Below are 20,520 nucleotides of genomic sequence, written 5' to 3'. Positions count from 1 at the left end.
CTAGAATAGTAAAAGGACATTAGGTAAAAAACTGAGGAAATCTGAATAAAGTATAGACTTCAGTTAATAATAAGTATCAATATGGGTTCACTGGCTGCAACAAATGTATCATATTCATTTAAGATGTTAACAATAGAGGAAACTGGGCATGGAGTATATAGGGATTCTCTGTATTATCTTTGTGATTTTTCTGTAAATCTAAACCTGTTCTAAAATTTAAAGTTTTTTTTTTTTTTTTTTAGTCAATGAAGCTATTACTTAGGTTAACTGAAAAGTTTAAGGGAGAGAGGATCCTCTGGGATTAGAGTGTAGGTATGTGTGCGTGTGTGTGTATATGCCTAACTCAAGTCCTACCCACTCTACTTCAACTCACTCTGTACCTGAGTTCCTGAATTAGGTCTGGAACCATCTCTTCAACTCTAATTTTATAGAACAACAGAAATGTAATGCATGCGAGTCACATAATGTAATTTTAAATTTTCTAGTAGCCACATGTCAAAAAGTAAAAAGGAACAAGAGAAATTCATTTTAATATATACTTTTTTTAGTTTTAATAATATTTAATTCAATATATCCAAAACACTATCATTTCACTATGTGGCAACAGCCGCATTTCAAGCACTCAGTAGCTACACATCAATATTACAGCTCCAGAGCCACATACGTTTTAAGCAAACCACAGCATTCATAAATAAAAGCTGATTTTTCTGAATCCTCTGACTATAACCACTTTGCAAAGGCAAGAGAGAATCATGGAACAATGCTATGGCTTCTTCCATACATGGCCATGTCTAGATGGTGTCCAAAAGCCTCTAGGGCTTGGCATAACCAATCAGTTAGACTGAAGCATTTCCTTCCAGAAAGGACACCTGTCTTGCCCCACCACTTCCAGTTCTCTCCCTGACTCTCTCTTTGATATCCTGAGTTTAAAGCCCCATTCCACGTCCACATCCCAAAGTCCCTAATCACTCATTTCCCTTCAAATGTAGGTGTTCATCAAGAGAGATTCACCCAACTCTAGTCTAGCACAGAAAGGAAGCAAAATTGAGGTCTAAGGTTCCTTTAAGAGTTCAACTAACATCACAAAGTCTGAGAAGCTGGGTCCTGACTAACCCTACAGCTGTTGTCTTCACCAGCAGCAGTATCACTAGTGGCTAATTTATCATGTACTTTCTCTGGGGAGAAAAAAAAAGTGTGATAGGGTGTTATATGCTTTGTTTCATTTGATTTTTACAACAATGTAAGGTTGAAACTATTAGCCCCTACTCCCGATTTTCCAGGTAGAGGAGACAGGCTTAGAGAGGCTAGGCAACTTGCTCAAGACTGCACATCTAGTAAGCAGCAGAGCTGGGATTCTAAACAGATCTGATGCCATGTGTGAACTGTAATCAATTTGCCATAATGCCTTTCTTGGTATTTCTGACTATATCTACAAAATGATAGACTTCACAACAGACCATTTATCTCTCTGTTCATGGTGAGGTAAGCAACTAATTGCAAAGGAACATTTTGTTTAAGATCCTTCAGGAAGCCTGCCTGAGTAACAGAACCTCTGCCCCTATGAAGTATCCCCCAACTTAGGATTCATCATCAGAGGAAAAGGAGTGTCACAATTAGTATTAGCAATGGTTTCCACTCATCCATTGTCCTGACTTTACCACAGAATACTAATCATTATAATCAAAGTTTGAATACAGTGCCATAAGAATATTACTTAAGAAGGGACCGATCTATCTCATCAGTCCAATTACTAAAACTACGTAAAATTCAAACACTTTAGTCTAACAGGAAAGGTTTTTTTTTATTGTTTAAAATGTATCATAGAATAATCGAATTTCTTTTGTAAAATAAAGTTTTAAAATTTCAATCTTTTCTATTCTCTTTGGAAGTAACACTTTAATACACTGTACATGCACAGCAGAGGTAGCACATTGTACACCGCACACACTTAGTTGCAATCAATCCTACCCACTCCACTTCCATTTCAGTAAGTTAATATTTGGGGGAACAAACTGCTTTGGCTGAAAATTTTGCTCCAATTTTTAACCTTCTTGACTCAGGTAAATTCTGGGTCAACCACCAAAGATGCCAGGAAGAGATTATAATTACTTTTACTCATACTGGTTTTTGCCATGGTTGTACATATTAATTTGTTAGTCCACAGACATACATCTGAAATTCATAACCACACAGATATATTTTTCATCTTTCTCTATTTATCAACTAGAAACATAATAAAATGAGCAAGTACAAGTAATTATTAAGAGGGAAACCACAACATTTTCAAGAATTACTAGCATTTAATTATTCAAGTCAGTAAGCATTTTTCCAGTGCCAGTTATACAGTCTCCTCTCAATTCTCATGTAGCTGCTGTGTTTGGGCATTACATTATACTGTACCTACAGAGAGTCAAGACTTTTATTTTTAAGGTACTTAATTCAAAGGTTTCCTTCTATGTGGTAAGAATGGTTACATTAAAATATAAAGGTAAGAAAAAAAATTGATTGTAACAAATCTGTTTTCTTGGAATTGGCTGTTACAACTTTGCAACCAGGAATGATTTTGTTACTTTATAGAATAGCTTCCCAGTACAAAACCTATTAGCCCAAACAAAAAAATGTTTCCTCGGCTAAAACTATCACAATTAAAAATGAGCAAAAATCCCACGGAAACCACAAATCCTGATATTCTGAGGCTCTGGGACTGAAGTCAAAGGAAGCAGTCTCCAAGAACAACGACAACAAAAATCAAGATGATCTTGGGCAGTGGAGGAAAGCAGAACTGAAGAGATGAGGTCATCAGACAATTTGCCACAAAAATCTCCAAGGCAGCAGAGCTTGGTGGTATATGCTACCTTGGTTCTCTCCCCTTGTCCCCTCACTTGGACTCGTACACCTCTTTAAGACATCATCCTCCATCTCCTCCAGAACTAACTGGGACTTCAGGAGATGAGCGGGGTGTAAATTCAGAGATCCTGGCTTGAAGCAAATGTCCCTATTAATAGAAAATAGGCGGGGGTAAGAAAAACAAAGAAGGGACTTCCCTGGTGGCACAGTGGTTCAGAACCTGCCTGCCAATGCAGGGGACACGGGTTCGATCCCTGGTCCGGGAAGATCCCACATGCTGCGGAGCAACTAAGCCCGTGCGCCACAGCTACTGAGCCCACGTGCCACAACTACTGAAGCTCACGTGCCTAGAGCCAGTGCTCCGCAATGAGAAGCCAGCGTACCGCAATGAACAGCAGCCCCCGCTCACGGCAACTAGAGAAAGCCTGTGTGCAGCAACGAAGACCCAACGGAGCCATAACTAACTAACTAAATAAATAAATAAGTTTATATATTAAAAAAGAAAAACAAAGAAAGGAAGAAAATTATTTACAAACACAAAAGTTTGGGGGGAGGTAGGGAAAGGGAAAGAGGAATGACAACTTTGGTCCAGGAGAAATTACTGCTGGCATCAAGGATTGACTAACAAGGTGGAGCAAGGAAGTTGCCCACCAGTTCACAGGTCAATGAGCACTCCTTTTCCTACACTTTACACCATAGAGCGAAGGTAGATGGTTCAATTTCCCTAACAAAACTGAGCACCAAAGCCACAATCTTTTCTGCAAGTCAATACTCAAATTAAATCTGTAATGAGAGAAAAATAAATCCTAAAACAATATCCTACAAACAAAAATCACAAGACATCATATTTATGTATCTGTTCATTCACTTAAAACATTTTCCTGAGCCTGTTCTAAGTAAATGCCAAGGAAATCAAACATAGCTCGCACCTTCACGTAACTTTAGTTCATGCCAGCTTAAATAGTAGTTATTAAGATTATTTAAGAAGTTCCTTTTAGTCCAGTATCGAAAATGAGTTGTGCTAAAACACAAAAACAAACAAAAACAAAACTCTTCTGGATGAAAACTGTGGAATTTTAAAAGTGAGAAACATTATCCTGTACCAAGTTTTACACAACACTGGGTTATGGATCCCCAGGAAGGATGAAAAATAATAAACGGGGATGGGGGTATGAAAGATACTAATGATTATAGCAGCTAACACCAAGACTTAACATATGTTAAGTCATTTAATCTTCACAAAAACCCTATGAGAGACGCACAATTCTCTCCATTTTACCAAGAAGGAAAGTTGAGAGAGGTTAAGAAACTTGCCTAAATACAACAACTTCTAAGTGGCAGAGCAGGGATTTGAATCCGGGTACTACGGCTCTTAACACTGCTTTGCTGCCTATAATAATAACATCATTACTAACAAAACAACGTTACGGTATGATGCAGACTCATGATCTGGGTACGTTCACTGATTCTCTTTGGATACTCTCACATCTCTATATTTCACAAACAAACAAAACCCAGCCAAAACTAAGACTCAGAGAAACGTTCCCAAGGTTATACGAGTCACAAGGCAGCGGAGTCCAGATTAGAGCCCAGATGGCTCAGAATCCAAAGACTCTTTACACTGCACCCCACAACCCAGATTGGATTCTCCCCTTATCCTCAACCAACCTCAAGCATCCCTCTGGGAGGCCCCAACACCACCTCCCTCCAGGCTCGCTCCTCAGAGACACATTTATTCAGGTGTCGTTCCATCGCCCACTGCCCAAGCCTCCCGGCTCTCCGGGCCACCCCCGCCCAGCCTGGGCAGGGCTCTCACCAGGCGGGAGTCGGGGGACCCTCGCAATCTTATTGGTGATCTCTGCAGTGAGCACCGCGAAGTCCTGCTCGTAGCCTTCGAAGTCGGACGACATGGCGGCTCCGGAGTGGCCGGCCCGGGCCGGAGCCTAGGTCAGGGCTGGGGCTACGCGGGGCAGGAAAAGACGGTGTAGGAACGCGGGGAGCTCCCTCAAAAGCGGAGCGGAGAAGCCGGGGTAGCTCCCAGCCAGGTCGCTTCCTGGTTGTTCTTCGCGATCTTGGTCCTCCGGAAGTTGGGCTGGGTGCGCTTTTTAGTTTCCGTTCGGGCTTCAAGATTAAGAAATTCGCTAAGGAAAAGCCCTTAAGTTAGTGCCCCCAAAAGCTTAAAAAATATGCGGGTTCTCGGGAATGACCGAAAGCATTTTTTGCCCTCCACGTTTTGGAAAGCGGCTCCGGCTCCCCAAGCTACAAGTCAGAGGGGCTTGCTTCCAGGGGGAAGTTTGATGCGGCGAACCTCCCGGAAGTGGCTGTCACGGAGACTGCGCACTGAGCCTGAGCGGGAGAGCTGCGGCGAGGCCGCTGGCGGAGCAACGCGAGGGTGGAGGCTGGTCCCGTACTCCAGCCTCTAGCCCACAGGATTTACTTTCTACTTGCGCTCGCCTGGGGTACCCATGACGGAGTTTTCCGAGCCGGAGAAAACCTGCTCCGGGTGAGCCCGAGCCGCCCCGGAAATGCGATGGCCAAAGAGCGGGCACTGAGGACCAGACTGAGGTGGGAGTCAAATCACGGGACGTGACCATGATTTTGGCGGTCTTCGCCCCACCCGAGTGAGGCCAGAGTCTCCAGAATGTTGAGACCAACCACACTTACCAAGATGTTCTTCCCCTGAGTGAGGATTTCTAAGCGCTCCGCTCCATGACACGGGCGGGAAATTGAGGCACGGGGCAGCGGCATCTGTTGCCTGGAAGTCTCTGTTACTCTGTACCTCTGATCTTCTTCCCTTGACTCACTCCAGTCCAGTCCGAAATACCCTTCTACAGATCTTCCCGGCGCTCGCCGTCCTGACTTCCCCGTCCCTCGCTCCGGGAGACACTTCCTCTATTTTTTTTTTTCCTCAAATATTCTCATCATGTTCCTTCTCCTATACGCCTCCGATAGTGAGTTCACACACACTTATCTCTCCCCTCCCTTCCTTGCAGTCTCTTTGCTTTCACCCTTCCGCTTCTTTATTTTGACACAAATAGACCCTTAAGTTAGTGTTTGGGGGGCAACCGCAGGCAAATGGTGTAGACCATGTCTGGATCATACTTTATGTAATTCGAGACTGGGTAAGAGGCAGTTTAGAACTCCACAGAGGGAGTTTGATGACTTGGCTTCTGTTGAGTTCATCTGTTACCGCCGTGGTTTACTCACTCAGCCTCTCCAAGCCATTTTCTTTTCTATGAAGAAGGAAGCTGGATTAGGCCAACCCTAAGGCCCTCCTTCCCAGCTCTAAAATTCTTCGTCTCCTCAAACCATTCACGAAACGGTTGCATAGACACAGTCCTCTGACAAGTTGGGAACAAAAGAATAAAAACAACCATTTTACAATCACGTGTCCAGTTTAGGTGCTATTCAGACGTGAGGAAAGTTTGGATAAGACGAAAATAGTTCTTTTTGACGTTTGATGAGGTACTCATTCCATAGTAAAGTACTTGCGAGCTGCTTTTGTTTAGGTGGTTATTGGAATTAACAAATACAGTACATAGTAAAACGTCTTACCGAACTTTCTCATTTTGTTTCTTTAGATTGGATTTCAAACCAAGGTACTGGATTCTCCTACGAAACATAAAGAGTGTGTAACAGTGAACATGGCGTAATCTGCATTAACATCCCACAATGTGAAGGCATGACAATTAAGGAACACACATGGACTTGTGGCACATGGAAATGTGTGCACAGAAAAAGGAAATCTGTAGTTCTTTAAAAACAGGAAGGAGTTCTTCCTCACCAAAATGGGTACATTCTGCTCAGTTATCAAGTTTGAAAATCTACAAGAAGTAAAGAGACTTTGTCACTGGGGTCCCATTATAGCCCTTGGTGTTATAGCAATATGTTCTACCATGGCCATGATTGACTCTGTGTTGTGGTATTGGCCCTTACATACCACTGGAGGAAGCATGAACTTCATCATGTTGATAAATTGGACTGTCATGATTCTTTATAATTACTTCAATGCCATGTTTGTTGGTCCTGGCTTCGTCCCTCTGGGGTGGAAACCGGTAAGAAAAAGATTCCTTAAGATGGTGAACCCTCATGGTAATATATTTAGTTTTTGCCTTATCTGCCAACCAGTAAGATCAAACACAGCCTGCTGTTTGCTTTGGTAGAGACTAAGTGTATTATTCTAATCACCGATCATTTAGAGCTCAAAGAATTTATTTTATACTGGTTTGAAAGTATGGATCTAAATTAGTATTTCCCAAAGCAATTTCATTAAATACTTCTGCATTAAAAAAAAAAAAATGGAGGGGTGGTGATGAGTGCATAAGTTTCTAGGAAACACTGCATATCATTCACCTCATAATTCTACAGTGTGGTTTGGCTCTAGGATCTTTTTTCATGTAACATATTAACACCCTTATAACTGAGAAAAACTTTAGAAACTACTGTTTTAAACCATAAAGTATTCAGAAATAATGGACAGCCTGGTAATAACAAGTCACGCCTTATGAATAAATACTATGGTTTGATTTTCTTTTATGGGAGATGGGGAAAGGATGGAATTGGAATTTTAACTTGCATTTCCAGCCATTATATTTGAGTTAAAATATTTTTAAATAGTGAATTTCTGGTAACAGCAACATCACTTTTCCAATTACCCAGAAGTTTATGTTTTGTTTCTATTTTGCTGCCAAGGAAAATTCTCAGGATAGCATGTACCTCCAATATTGTAAAGTCTGCCAAGCATACAAGGCACCACGGTCACATCATTGCAGAAAGTGTAACAGGTACTGTCTGTCTTTGCTCTTTATTGGGGATTGATCAACTTGATTACTGGTCTTTTGTTGTTATTCTTTCTACCACATCAATCCTAGTTTTATTTTCTGCAAGGTGGCTACTTTTTAAATAACGTTGTCAGAATAATTAAGTGTCATAATCTTCATTTTACTTTTAAATTGTCAATTCTGATAATAAGTATGACTCTTTTTTGTTATAAGTGAAAAGATTTTTCTAGAAAAGTACAGGTTCACTTTGCTTCTTGCCTTGCCAAGAGCAGGGTAAAAAGTTATACCTTTAGGTTGTTTTCATAAATCAGGATTAATTGTCGACTGTCATCTTGACTAGCCTTAGAATTGTTCTGAGTCTAAATTATAAAGGCAACCTGCTTTTTCCATTATTTAGTTGACTAACATTTACACTTTATACAGATCTAATAAATGAATCCAGGTGCCTATTATCACAGGTGTCTTATATACAAAACTTAATTGGAAGAAAACAGAATCACTATGAAAAATGTGAATTAAGCTAGAACCTTTTTTAATGAACACCTATGTCCACTGATAAATAAGAAATTTATTATGAGAATGTTGAGGTTTAGGGGGACCATTGGGGGGGCAAATAAAGTTTAGTTTGAGGCAAGAAAATTTTCTTCTAGCAGCCTCAAGGAAGGGAAACAGAGTAAGACTTTGCTTATTAAACCACATCTTATATTCCGGAGTTAGCTTGCTTAGCTTAGAGACTCCACATCTAAAGGAAAAGAACAGGAAGGAAGGAAGTTACAAGCGTCTGCTAGGCCCCATCAACCCCAGTGGAGATTTATAAGTAATTTTGTTCAGTCTCTGTTGTTTTCCACTTCAGTCACTGCATTTCAGAGCTAGAGGAAAACCAGGAACTATGCTCATTTCTTTATAATGAACCTCTCAGCGGGCCTCCAGACTTCTTTAAACAAAGTCACTTGTAGCAGACATCTTTTCCTCAGATGCTGTTACAAAGCCTGCCCTTTCTTGTGTTGTTTAAAATTTAAAAGGAGTCACTGTTTAAAAACTCATAAAGATTTTTCTTTCTGTTCCATGAAGTATAATTCCTCTGTGACCACACGTGGACACGCTAGATTCCGATGTGCTTGATCGTTTGAAGACCAAAGTTATTTAAAGTAGACAGGATTTTCTGCCTCACGTTTCATGTAAATTTTTCTTGTTAGGTGTGTGATGAAGATGGACCATCACTGTCCTTGGATCAACAACTGCTGTGGTTATCAAAATCATGCTTCGTTCACACTGTTTCTGCTTTTAGCACCACTGGGTTGTATTCATGCTGCCTTTATTTTTGTTATGACAATGTATACACAGCTTTATAATCGGGTAAGTGAAAATGTTATAAAATCATGCCAGCTTAAATAGTAGTTATTAAGATTATTTAAGAAGTTCCTTTTGGAAATATGCTTTCTACAATTTAGGTGGGGAAATAGAACTTTGTTTTATAATCCTCTATAAGGATTGCTTTTAAAAAAGCAGCAAAACAGTTTTTAAGACGAGGAAAGATCATTTTGTTCTGGAAACTCACCTTATATGCTCTAGTTGAAGTTGACAGTTACTTTAGTACTATGTATAACTTACTGGACTTCAAACTTGGTAGCTATGGTAAAGAATAGTTAGAGGAAAAAGCAGAAGAGGGAGAAAGAAGACAATACTAGTGCCTTCTGTTTCCATTCGATCCTGTGGCCAGTTGTAGTTCTTCTGTTCATTTCTAAATCCAGTGTCCTGGAGCGTGGCTTACAGAGCAGGTGCACATTCTAAGATATGGTGCAACTGACTGAGTTGATTTATGGGCAAGTAGGCATGAGATAAGGATCAGTAGTCACAAATTGAGGCCCCTAAAGAGGTCTGGAGGGTCAATGAGGGAAACAGGCCTGGTGGGATGTGGTAAACTGGAAAACACAAGTCCTTCACACAGGGAACAACCCATATTTGACTTCAGCCAGTTCTTGATGTTTGGAAATCCAGCCTGCTGATGTCAGATCATCTGGTTTTTCAAGAAAAATCTGAAAATCTGGATTTTTTTTATGTGAAGTCTGATTTCTAAATCACTAAATTTCTAAATTTTGGTACCTAACTTCATATTTTAAAACATTTTGTAGGCCAGGCAGTACACATCAGCAGGCCATATTTGGCCTACATTTTGCTAGTTTTTAAACCTCTCGTTGTGGAACACGAGGGAAGAAACCACTGAATCCTAGGTTATGTTTGTCGCTGTGGAAATCACTGTAAATAGAGGAAAACAAGGAGAGGATGGGAGACGCAGTTACAGCTTAGATTGGTGTTGTTCATGCATAGTAATGTTTGTGCGGTCTACCTAACACTTTCTGAGGGAACAATAACAAACAAACAAAAAACGTTGTAGAATACCTAAGAATGATCTCATGCATATCAGTATGAGTTCAAACCACAGTATGGATTAGAAACAGCTCTGTTTGCTTTGGCCACAGTGTCGAGTTGTCATTTGTTGATCTTTTTGACCAAGTTATTTTAAATGGTAGAGTCTGACCGTTTACGACAACCAAGTATTTCGAGTGTGTGTTGTTGTTATTGTTTATAGCTCTCCTTTGGGTGGAACACAGTAAAGATTGATATGAGTGCAGCCCGGAGAGATCCTCTTCCGATTATTCCGTTTGGATTAGCTGCATTTGCTGCCACCTTGTTTGCCTTGGGATTAGCTTTAGGAACAACCATAGCTGTTGGGATGTTGTTTTTTATCCAGGTAAGTTCCTTTATTACCTCTAGCTAAAGTTGTCAAGTTATTGGGGCCACTTGTAAAGAGAAAGAGATAAAGCTTCCATTTAAGTATGCAGTGTGAAATGGAGATTATTGGTACTTATTCCATGTAGGTGATTAATTTAATCTTCTACTAGTCAGATAATTTTGAAGTGACTTTGCCAGAATTTCTAGGTTATTGATTTAATTTTTAAAATACTAAGAGTTACATAGCATTTTATACTTGAGAAAGCTCTTCTCACTGTCTCTCTTGATCTTCACATCAACCCCAAAAGAGGTCGAAGAGGAGTATTGTTTTCCCTTCCTTACAGATGAGTAATTAAGTCACAGGAAGGTTAAGTGACATAGCCAAGATCATCCATTCATGTATTCAGTAGACATATATTCAATAAACATAATTATTGTTATTTTATAGTAGCATATATTAAATCAAAATCATAACAACATAGCTAACATTTATTGAGTGCTGTTTTAGGCTTTTTACATGTGTCAGCTCATTTAATCTCCATAACAACCCTGTAATATAGGTGCTATTTAATGTCTACTCTGTGATGAATCACTTTGCTAATTACTGAGGCTACAAGAATGAAAATGAAGGGTTCCTGCCATTAGGGAACTCACAATGAGTGGTGAAGAGTTAACTAATACAGGGTCATGTGTATGGCGTAGATTTATGTACAAAGTGCAATATGAGAACACAGAGAAGGAGGATGTGGCCCTGAACGGATCAAAAAATAGTTCTTATGACTCATTTCATTCACTTCATTGGTTTATTCATTCACTGAAGGCCCACTGTGGACCAGGTATTGTGCTAGGTAGGCCCTTGGAATATGATAAGGACTCCCAGTCCAGGGTTGTCCTTACTGTGTCACACTGTCTCCATGAAGGTACATCGAGACTTCAAAGAATTGCAAGACGTATAGAATTAGAAACGCTGGGCTTCAGGGCCCTGATGCATCACCCAGCCCTTTTTGAACTCTTGGTTTTAAAATAACCTGGTTTTGGTTATAGTTCACGTTTTCTACTAGCCTGGGATCAAATTCTTTGAAAAATTTTCCTTAATCCCTATAATTAAGAATCATATTAGAAATAAACTAAAATCCTGTGGTGTAAAAACCTACATAAATGGAATTGTCATAGCTAGGAAAATCAAAAAATAGAATCAATACTGAAAATATTCAGTTTTTATGGCAAGCAAAATATCTAGGTTGACTGCAATGAGTCACTTTTACTTGTAATAAATAGATTAATCATGCATTTAAGATTAAAAATAGTGGTAAAAGATTTTAATAGCATAATACATCTATATAATACTGATTGAATGGATTATATCAATATTTTATTAATACTCTGAAAAACTTATTCAGAAGATAGTACATAAAACATGATTTTTTTATTTAAACAGTAGATTCAGATTTAACTGTGGATCGATGTAATCATTCATGTGAAGATGTACAGTGGTTAAGAGTCAGATGGACCACACTCTGTTACTTAATCTCTGTTATCCTGATATCTTCATCTATGGAGTGGAACAATAAAAACTACCTCATAGGGTTAGTGTAAAGATGATAATCTTAAATGAACCAGTCACATTATGAAATTTTACTATTTATCATTTAATTTCCAGATGAAAATAATTCTCAGAAACAAAACTTCTATTGAATCATGGATTGAAGAGAAGGTAAATTTTATAATTGTTTCCTCAATATCGATAAAGTACTGATTAACTAATAGACCAGATTAACTAATAAATGCCCCAAAATGAAAACTTGGCTACCAAATGGCTTCCTTACGTCATTTGCATGCCATGTAAAAGGTGATCATAGGAACCGTTTGATTTATTCCTGGTTTAATATGACTCCCACAGAGCTATCTCACACACTGAGTTATTGAAGAGGCCTAAGCCACACATGAAACCATTTGGCTGTACTCTCTCAGACTAGAGGAGAAGGCAACCCATTGGGAAAGGAACTTCTGTCCTACCAAGGTGCCATCACATAGGCTTTAGACATCAGATAGGGCTTATAACATTTAGCTTGTTACAGACCTCACAACCTCCAGTACATACTTCACGCTGTCCATTGTGATTCTGATATAAAAAGTACATCTGACTACCCCACTCCCTATTTAAAACTTCTCAGAGCCTCACTATCACTGTAGCAGGGGTTGTAAACCCAAATGCACTAGGGCCCAGGCAAATAACCTAGATGTGGGGAGCCAGCCTGTAGGCCAGAGCTGCCCGGCAGACAAAGCTGATTGGTGCCACAGGGAAATCCTCACCCAGTATTGTGAGATCGTATAATTTTTTTTTTTCCAAGAAAAGTCAGAGATCTGGATTTCTGTGTTACCTCCTTTCTACTTTTAAGCACTGGCAAGCAATTCAAATTAAAAACAAACAAAAAACCTTTGTGGGACAAATAAAACACACCTATAGGACATATTTAGCCCCCTGGCAGCCAGCTGGTGAGCTTTCATTTACAGCAGCAGTTCTCAAACGTTTTGGTCTCAGGACCTTTTACATTCTCAAAAATTGTTAAGGACACTAAAGAGCTTTTGTTAATGTGTATTATATCTATTGACATTTGCCATATTTTCTAACTGAGAAAATCTTTGAATATTTATTATTTCATTTTAAAATAACAATAAATCCATTATATGTTAATAAAAATAACATGTTTTTTGGGAAAAATAATTAAATTTTCCAAAATAAAATAGGAAGTGGTATTTTTTATATAAATCTCTAATATCTGACAACAGAAGACAGTTGGATTCTCACATCTACTTCTGCATTTAATCTGTTGCGATATGTTGCTTTGATTGAAGTATATGAAGAAAATTCAGGGCTTCCCTGGTGGCGCAGTGGTTGAGAATCTGCCTGCCAATGCAGGGGACACAGGTTCGAGCCCTGGTCCGGGAAGCTCCCACGTGCCGCGGAGCAACTGGGCCCGTGAGCCACAACTACTGAGCCTGCGCATCTGGAGCCTGTGCTCCGCAACAAGAGAGGCCGCGACAGCGAGAGGCCCGCGCACCGCGATGAAGAGTGGCCCCCGCTTGCCACAAGTAGAGAAAGCCCTCGCACAGAAACGAAGACCCAACACAGCCATAAATAAATAAATAAATAAAGCAAACTGTCAACAAGTAAAAATAAATAAACACTATTATAAAAAAAAAAGAAAAAAAAAAGAAAATTCAGCCTCAGATAAGTAGGTAGAAAAGGGTGGAGTATTTTAACATGTCTTTTACATAATAGTGGATATTCCTTGATAATACATTAAAGCTTGACAAGTGCTAGTTCTTGAGAGGTTAGTTGCATGTGAGATCTGAAACTACATCAGTAAACTTTGTATTCTTTTGTATTTAAATCCATCAATCTATCTTGCTCTTTGAATGGATCTGGTACCCACATAGAGCATCAGGCATTGGTCATTTGGAAAATAGTAGTTTACAGCATTACACAGATTTTTAAAACGTTGACACATTTCATTATACAATATCTAAAAGCCGTATTCATTCATATCACTACCAATTTTATGGGGAAAATCTTTAAATATTGGAAAGCTGTCAAGCTCATAGTGGTGGCTATAAATTTTCCAAATTCCAATTTTCACTTGAAAGCCTTATTTTTTCCACTGGCAACACTCAGTTGTTTATATGAAGTAACAGCCTGACTTTGTTCATTTTCGAGAAGATGTCCACTAAATACTGAGGTCTGAATAACCTTGGTTTTTCTGTTACATTACTCATTCTTTCATGTAAAAATAGCATTACATGAAAAAAGCTGGCTACACAGCTTTTGTTAGCTCACAACTCAAACAAGTGTTTTTCTTGAGATAAGCACTTTGGCAAGCTTTATGTGTACTTTCCATTTTGTCACACAGAATATTAAAGACTTCTACTTAAAAAAAAAAGACATCTACTTGAGGGCTGAGATTTAATAAAAATAATTTTTATTTCTTCATCAAGAAATTTTTTTGTAAAACTGGGCTTTTTGTTGGTTTGGTTTTGTTTGAATTATGAGTGTGTAGCAGTGAAGAATATAGCACCTATTAATACAGTTTGGTGCCACTGTCTTGATTCCTGCTTAAGGTGCCAGCAGTTTTACCCACTGTTGCAAATGTCAACACCATGAAGAAGGCAAATAACATCTTCGTATTATTATGAAAGTTGTCTGACTTCGTTCAACTCCAAGAAAAGGTCTTGGGGACTCAAGGAGGTATGCAAAGCATACTTTGAGAACCACTGATGTACGGGTTTAAGTCCAAGCTCCTTAGCGTATGCGTAATATCAATAAAACCTTTTATGTCTTGCTCCTACCTGCTTCTCCAACTTCATTTCTACCCCTCCCACCCCATTCACACTCAATACCGGCTAATACCAAATAGTTTGCACATCTTAAGCTTCTGTATCTTTTCACATGTTGTTCCCTCTGCCTAGAATATTCTTTCCCCCTATTTTTTGCCTAATTTCTTGTCCCTCAACACTTAATTTAGCTGTCACTTCCTCCAAGGAACCTTCCTTGACTTTCCCCAGACTAGGTTAAGTACTTCTGTACCATTTTCCTGTAGCAGTTACTGCACATCTCTGTCACCTTTTAACACACAGTATTGCTGGAATCCCCCGTCTTCACTGAGTGCTTCTCTTAAAGACCACGCCTTGGTTATGTTTGTAAGCTACTCTCATCCTTAGCACTTTTCCTTTCTTAATATTCTAGATCTCTGTTCTCTGAGGCTCTTAATTATTTTGAAGACTCTGAAGCTTTTGCTTATAAAAAGGGAAAAGAAATTACCCTTTACTGTCTGGGTGGGGATGGACTTACATGTTGTCATGTTGCAGCTTGACAATTCTTTTAATTGAATTAACATCAACATCACTTTATAAGTAACTGCAAAAGCTTTTCCCTAAAATGCTGTCCCCCGGTAATATTTCAAGGTATCGTCTCTAGTTAGCATAATATGTTGACATTAGATTAACAGTGTTTTTTTTGCTAATGACCAAAGTTCTTTATAAAGTGCCATGCTAAATCTAGAAGTTATTTTAAAACTGGCACTCTGTTGCTCAGTAAAAATCAAATAAATGATTGTATTAAGTTAAAATGTATCAAAATTACAGATTTTATTACACTGTAAGTATCAACTGGATTTGTACACTTATTGTAGGAATAAATGGTGTATCTTTATACCACTAGGTGTCAGTGGAAATTCAGAAATTCTAAGAAATTTCTTAGAAATTTCTATCAGAAATTCTAAGCCAGTTTATCCCTTTAAGTAAAAGCTAACAATTTAAATGCCTAGAATATAATTTATGAAACCTGAATATTTATATATATTTGCATAAGATGTACATATAAATGCCTACATAAATAAGTATATACACATATGTAATGGTATATAAAACTGAAAGATCTCTTACACATACCTGCTAGCTTTAAAAAAAAATAATTTTCATAGAATGATGACTCCCCCGTCACACCTCTCCTGGCCACTCACACAGGTGTTGCTGCCACGCAGGATGCCGCCGTTGCGTTCTAGTGCACCCCACCTAATGGTTCCTTCCATCCTGAATAAACCCTTGTTTTCTCTTAAACCTCCTTATCAATATATCTTCTTTACACCTGGATTCCTTTGTTCTGCTGAACAAGCAGGAACATTGAGGACTTTTTCTATATGGAATAAAGTTACTAACTCCTTTAATAAACGTTTTTGAATGCTTAAATTTGGTCTTATTTAGGCGTATTCCTGAGTAACTCCTGTCAGACATTTTCTGGATGGTCTCATACAAGGTTGGTATTGTGTGTCAAGTTCTTCCTATATTGTGATAAGTGTGTTTATTTCTCCTGTGTACTCTAAGGTTACAACAAGGAGGAAGCATTTTTAGGAATGATACAAATTTGAGGAATAAATGTTCTCAATAGTATATTACTAAAAGCCATTTAAGACAGATGTATCTGCCATCTTACATCTTTGTTACCCACAGGCTAAAGATCGAATTCAATATTATCAACTAGATGAAGTCTTTGTTTTTCCTTATGATATGGGAAGTAGATGGAAGAACTTTAAACAGGTTTTTACGTGGTCAGGGGTCCCCAAAGGAGATGGACTGGATTGGCCAATAAGAGAAGGCTGTCACCAGTACAGCTTAACAGTGAGTATTTTTGTTCAGATAGTCTTGCCTTTTTGCCTCACCTTCTTCCCCTTAACTTCTCCTTAACTCCGATGGCATTTTATAGTAAAATAAGTAATAAGAATTTTTTCAGCATGTCAAATGAATCTAAATTAATTCTAAAGCACTCCTTGTATCATGTCCCTCCTTCTGTTTAAATCTTTCCTTACTTCTTCATACCTGTGAGATAAAGTCCTGATTCCTTAACTTAGTTTTATAAAATCTGGCCAAAAGCTACCTTTCACCTACATCCTAGCAGGAATCATCCTTTCCAATCAGCCTAGTCTACTCAGCGAATTCCTGGTACATTCCTGACACCTAACTCTTCCCCAACACTGTTTTTTCTATGTCATATGAGCTCCTCTTTATCAGAAATTATTCAGACCAGTTCCACTGCCCTCTCTTCCATAAAGACTTACCTCCCCACTCTAGACTCAGCTGGATTTGGCACTTAATCATATACTAATGCATATTAGCACATGAGGTCTCATTTTTATTTAATTCTTGTATCTTATGTCCTTAACTTGGCAAGATTCTAGGCAGAGGTTATTTCCCCTACTATATCTAGTGTAGTAACATTTAATAAACTTGCTGAATAAGTGGAGAAAAGGAGTTGAAATGGTGACTTTTAATCAAGACTCATTGTTGGTGAAGTTTGCAGTCTGTTCACCTTCTCTCTAAAGGATCAGTGAGTCTCTGTATCCTCTTCACCTCAGGGACGAGCCCGGAAGCCCCCTGAGGGCAGAGAGCACATCTCCCTGATTCCTGGGCCACAGGGAGTGCTCTGTGAATAAAGACATTGGAGAGGGAACACTGAGAAGGAGGCCCCATTTCAGTACCAGTTTTTAGTCATAGGGCCTTCTTTCCATGCTAAAAAAAAAAAGAAAAGAAAAAAGGCGGCCTTTAAATTGTCAGCAATTTGAAATGTTGGAAAATTGGGAGTTTGTCATGTCACTGTGCTATAGTAAATGAGGAAAGCCTGTTTTTAAACATTGAGATGAGAGACTTCATTTTTTTTTATATCTTCCAAACAGATAGAACAGTTGAAACAAAAAGCAGATAAAAGAGTCAGAAGTGTAAGTAATTCTTTTGCAATGATACTAATTTCTTTTTCTTTTGTCAGGCTCTGTACTTCTGTTTAGCTTTTAAAATTGCCTTTGAGTAAAAACCAACTGTTAGCTTTTACTAAATAATATTTCTTAATACATTTGTTGAAATTTAATGCATAGTACTTTTGTTTTCATTTAAATAGTTTGGACTGGAGGTTTGGAGGGAATTTAGTCAATTTATATTGTCAAAAGATAATTATCCTCAATATAGTTCCCTAGTGTGAAACTTGTCCTTACAGTGATGCTGAATAATTCAACAGCCACTAGCTACATGTGGCTATTTAAATTAATTTAAATAAAATTAAAAATTAAGTCCCTTGGTTGCACCAGCCACATTAAAAGTGTTCAGTAGCTACATGTGTCTAGCGGCTATCACACTGGATACCACAAGTATAAAACATTTCTATCACTGCAGAAAGTTCTACTGGACAGCACTGCTTCTAAAATTTCATTCTTAGCCATGTGCTTGAAATGAAAGGTAAGAAAAAGCCTGAGAATTAGAAGCATCAATTAATTACCTTCTATAAAGGGTAGATAGGGAACCAGGAGGGGAAGACTTGCCTGATATTTTGGATCTACCTTTAACAGTTTACATTCAAACTTAAAAAACCTCAGGTATGGGTTAATGTTAAATTGTTCTTCTGCTCACTAATGACAGGTTCAGTATAAAGTAATAGAAGATTACAGTGGTACCTGCTGTCCTTTGAACAGAGGAATCAAAACCTTCTTCACGAGCCCCTGCACTGAAGAGCCTCGGATAAGGCTACAGAAAGGGGAGTTCATTTTAGCCACAAGAGGCTTACGGTAAGTGACAGAAAGTAGTGAATTTCTTCTTGAATGACGAAATTGGCATCTAGTCCCCCCCCCAAAAATTAATTTTAATCTTTTAAATATTTCAGATACTGGTTGTATGGAGATAAAATTCTTGATGACTCCATTAAAGAAGGTATGAAAGTGGAAGGGGGCGTTTAAAGGACAAGACTGCCAGCAATAACTGCAAATTTTACAAGAATAACTTTTATAAACAGTCACATCACGTGCATTAGGGGAACTAAATAGGAAGGCACATCATTAAACAACAAAAAGCTCTTTGTATTATTTCTCCATATACTTGTATTTATCGGGTCTTTGCAGTGATTAGCAAACATCACACCCCATACTTAACTGTGCGACAGGCACTTGTGGAAATGCTTCACTTGTGGTATTCAGGTCCCCAACAGCCCTCTGAGGTCCGTGCTGTCATTGACATTTTATTGGTGAGGGAACTGAAATGTGGAGAGGCTAAGCAACGTGCCCAAGGCCACACTAAATGCAGATGGAGCCAAGACTCCAGCCCACGCAGTCTGGCTCCAGAGCCTATGACTAAGCTTCTATGCTATACACGCCCCCATTGAATGAATCGTCCTATTAAGTTATTATAAAAACTAATGAATTGAAACTGTGTCTTTGATTTTTTTACTTTTAAGAATTGTTCCTTTTTAAAGTAAAGATTAACCCAGGATTCTCTTTTGAAAACACTGGGTTAATCATAAATTAACCCATGTGACAGCTTAGGCAAGCTTGATATAGAAGTGCACAAGTTAGAGAAAGTCTAAAAGGAAAATTCACAAAGGCTACAGGGAGATAGTCCCCCGGAACAGATGAAGTATGACAGAGCCATACTCCTTCATGGTCACACACATGTACGTGAACACCAAGTTGTCCCCACTCCACTGGGGCTCTCCTGAGCTGCATCAGCTCCTTCCCCAGATGATGGAATTCGGAAAATATCTGTTTTCTAGCTTGTTGGGAACATTTATTTTATTTTATTTATTTATTTAACTTTAACCTCATATTGTGCTTATAAAAGATGGTGGGGGGTGGTAAAGTCTAACTAAAAGCTTATTAATTGGAAGTAATAGGACTAATGGGTCTCACAAATGTCATTGCGGTATATCTGACTATTTCATATCAGTTTCATTTTCTCCCTCAGGTGTTTCAAGAATAAGAGGATGGTTCCCTAGAAACTGTGTAGAAAAGTGTCCCTGCGATGCTGAAACCGATCAAGCCCCAGAGGGCGAGAAGAAAAATAGATAGCCACTTTTGAAGTAAAATTACTCTAAGTCCGCTCCATTACTTGAAAATTGTACATATTACTAAAGAATTATGCAATGAGCCTACTCTGGTTAAGGTGTTCTTTTCCTCAAAGGTGCCCTAGTGCCATGATCTAAATATTTTTATTATCATTTTGAAATGGAGAAGCCATTCTGCACATACCTTTGAATTCCTGCACCTCGATGCCACCGCTCCCTCTCCCCAAAAGGAAAAACACTTCACCCAAGTAAGTCGATTGCATTTTCTCTAGGATTTTTTTATGCACTGCACACGATGGACCTCACCTGCAGATATAGTTCCCCCTTTGCCAGGAGCATCTGCATGTGATGCTTTTATCCTCTCTCACCCTCTGCTGAAATTTCTTATGTAATATTCTAGATACTATAGAACTTAATTTGCAGATTCAGTGTAAGCTCAGATTTTATTACCCGTCTTTTAATAATGAAGATTTTGTCAAATCAAATAAAGATCAATGGATGTTCTGTATAAATCATAGTTTTTACTCAAAGTATCTTTCTTTTTGCTGACTAAAAAGGATTGTCTTAGTTCCTTATGGAAAACTGCTTTACTGCCTTGTGAAAAATCGACATCTTTAATAATGAATCTTAAGACATACATATTTGCCTCAAATTACCCAATTAATGGCATATTGAGATGAGAGGATTCTAGGAGACTTTTTTTTAATTGAAGTATAATTGGTTGACAGTGTTACAGGTTTACAGCAGTGATTGTTATATATATATATGTGTGTGTGTGTGTGTGTG

At 38.5% G+C, this 20,520-nt stretch overlaps 2 protein-coding genes across 6 annotated transcripts in view; one reads left to right on the top strand and one right to left on the bottom strand.

Moving 5' to 3' along the window:
• Positions 1–4,931, bottom strand: part of VTI1A (vesicle transport through interaction with t-SNAREs 1A) — a 363,723-nt gene extending 358,792 nt beyond the window's left edge. For 2 of the 4 annotated variants that reach the window (XM_082630425.1, XM_082630427.1), the window contains exon 1: positions 4,664–4,931. In XM_082630425.1, the coding sequence (XP_082486551.1) occupies positions 4,664–4,757 (94 nt within the window). In that variant the 5' untranslated portion in view covers positions 4,758–4,931. The remainder of the gene's footprint in view (positions 1–4,663) is intronic. The other 2 variants (XM_082630426.1, XM_082630428.1) reach the window with 1 other exon arrangement.
• A 250-nt stretch (positions 4,932–5,181) lies between these two features.
• On the top strand, positions 5,182–20,251 carry ZDHHC6 (zDHHC palmitoyltransferase 6). Of its 2 annotated transcripts, XM_082611374.1 has the most exons (11): positions 5,182–5,412; positions 6,429–6,902; positions 7,540–7,631; positions 8,825–8,984; positions 10,219–10,380; positions 12,022–12,075; positions 16,368–16,535; positions 17,588–17,629; positions 18,321–18,466; positions 18,562–18,608; positions 19,635–20,251. In XM_082611374.1, exons 2-11 carry the CDS (start codon positions 6,636–6,638, stop codon positions 19,736–19,738), a joined length of 1,242 nt encoding a protein of 413 aa, XP_082467500.1. In that variant the 5' UTR covers positions 5,182–5,412; positions 6,429–6,635; the 3' UTR covers positions 19,739–20,251. The 2 variants fall into 2 exon arrangements, with proteins under 2 accessions (XP_082467500.1, XP_082467501.1); XM_082611375.1 differs by lacking the exon at positions 5,182–5,412 and having other exon boundaries at positions 6,714–6,902; positions 8,917–8,984.
• Positions 20,252–20,520: the final 269 nt, after the last annotated feature.

The sequence above is a fragment of the Mesoplodon mirus genome (genome assembly GCF_964341445.2).
Source record: "Mesoplodon mirus genome assembly, chromosome: 2".
NCBI classification, from domain to species: Eukaryota; Metazoa; Chordata; class Mammalia; order Artiodactyla; family Ziphiidae; genus Mesoplodon; species Mesoplodon mirus.
Note: the sequence above shows the minus strand (reverse complement) of the source record. Positions and strands in the feature narration are given on the sequence as shown.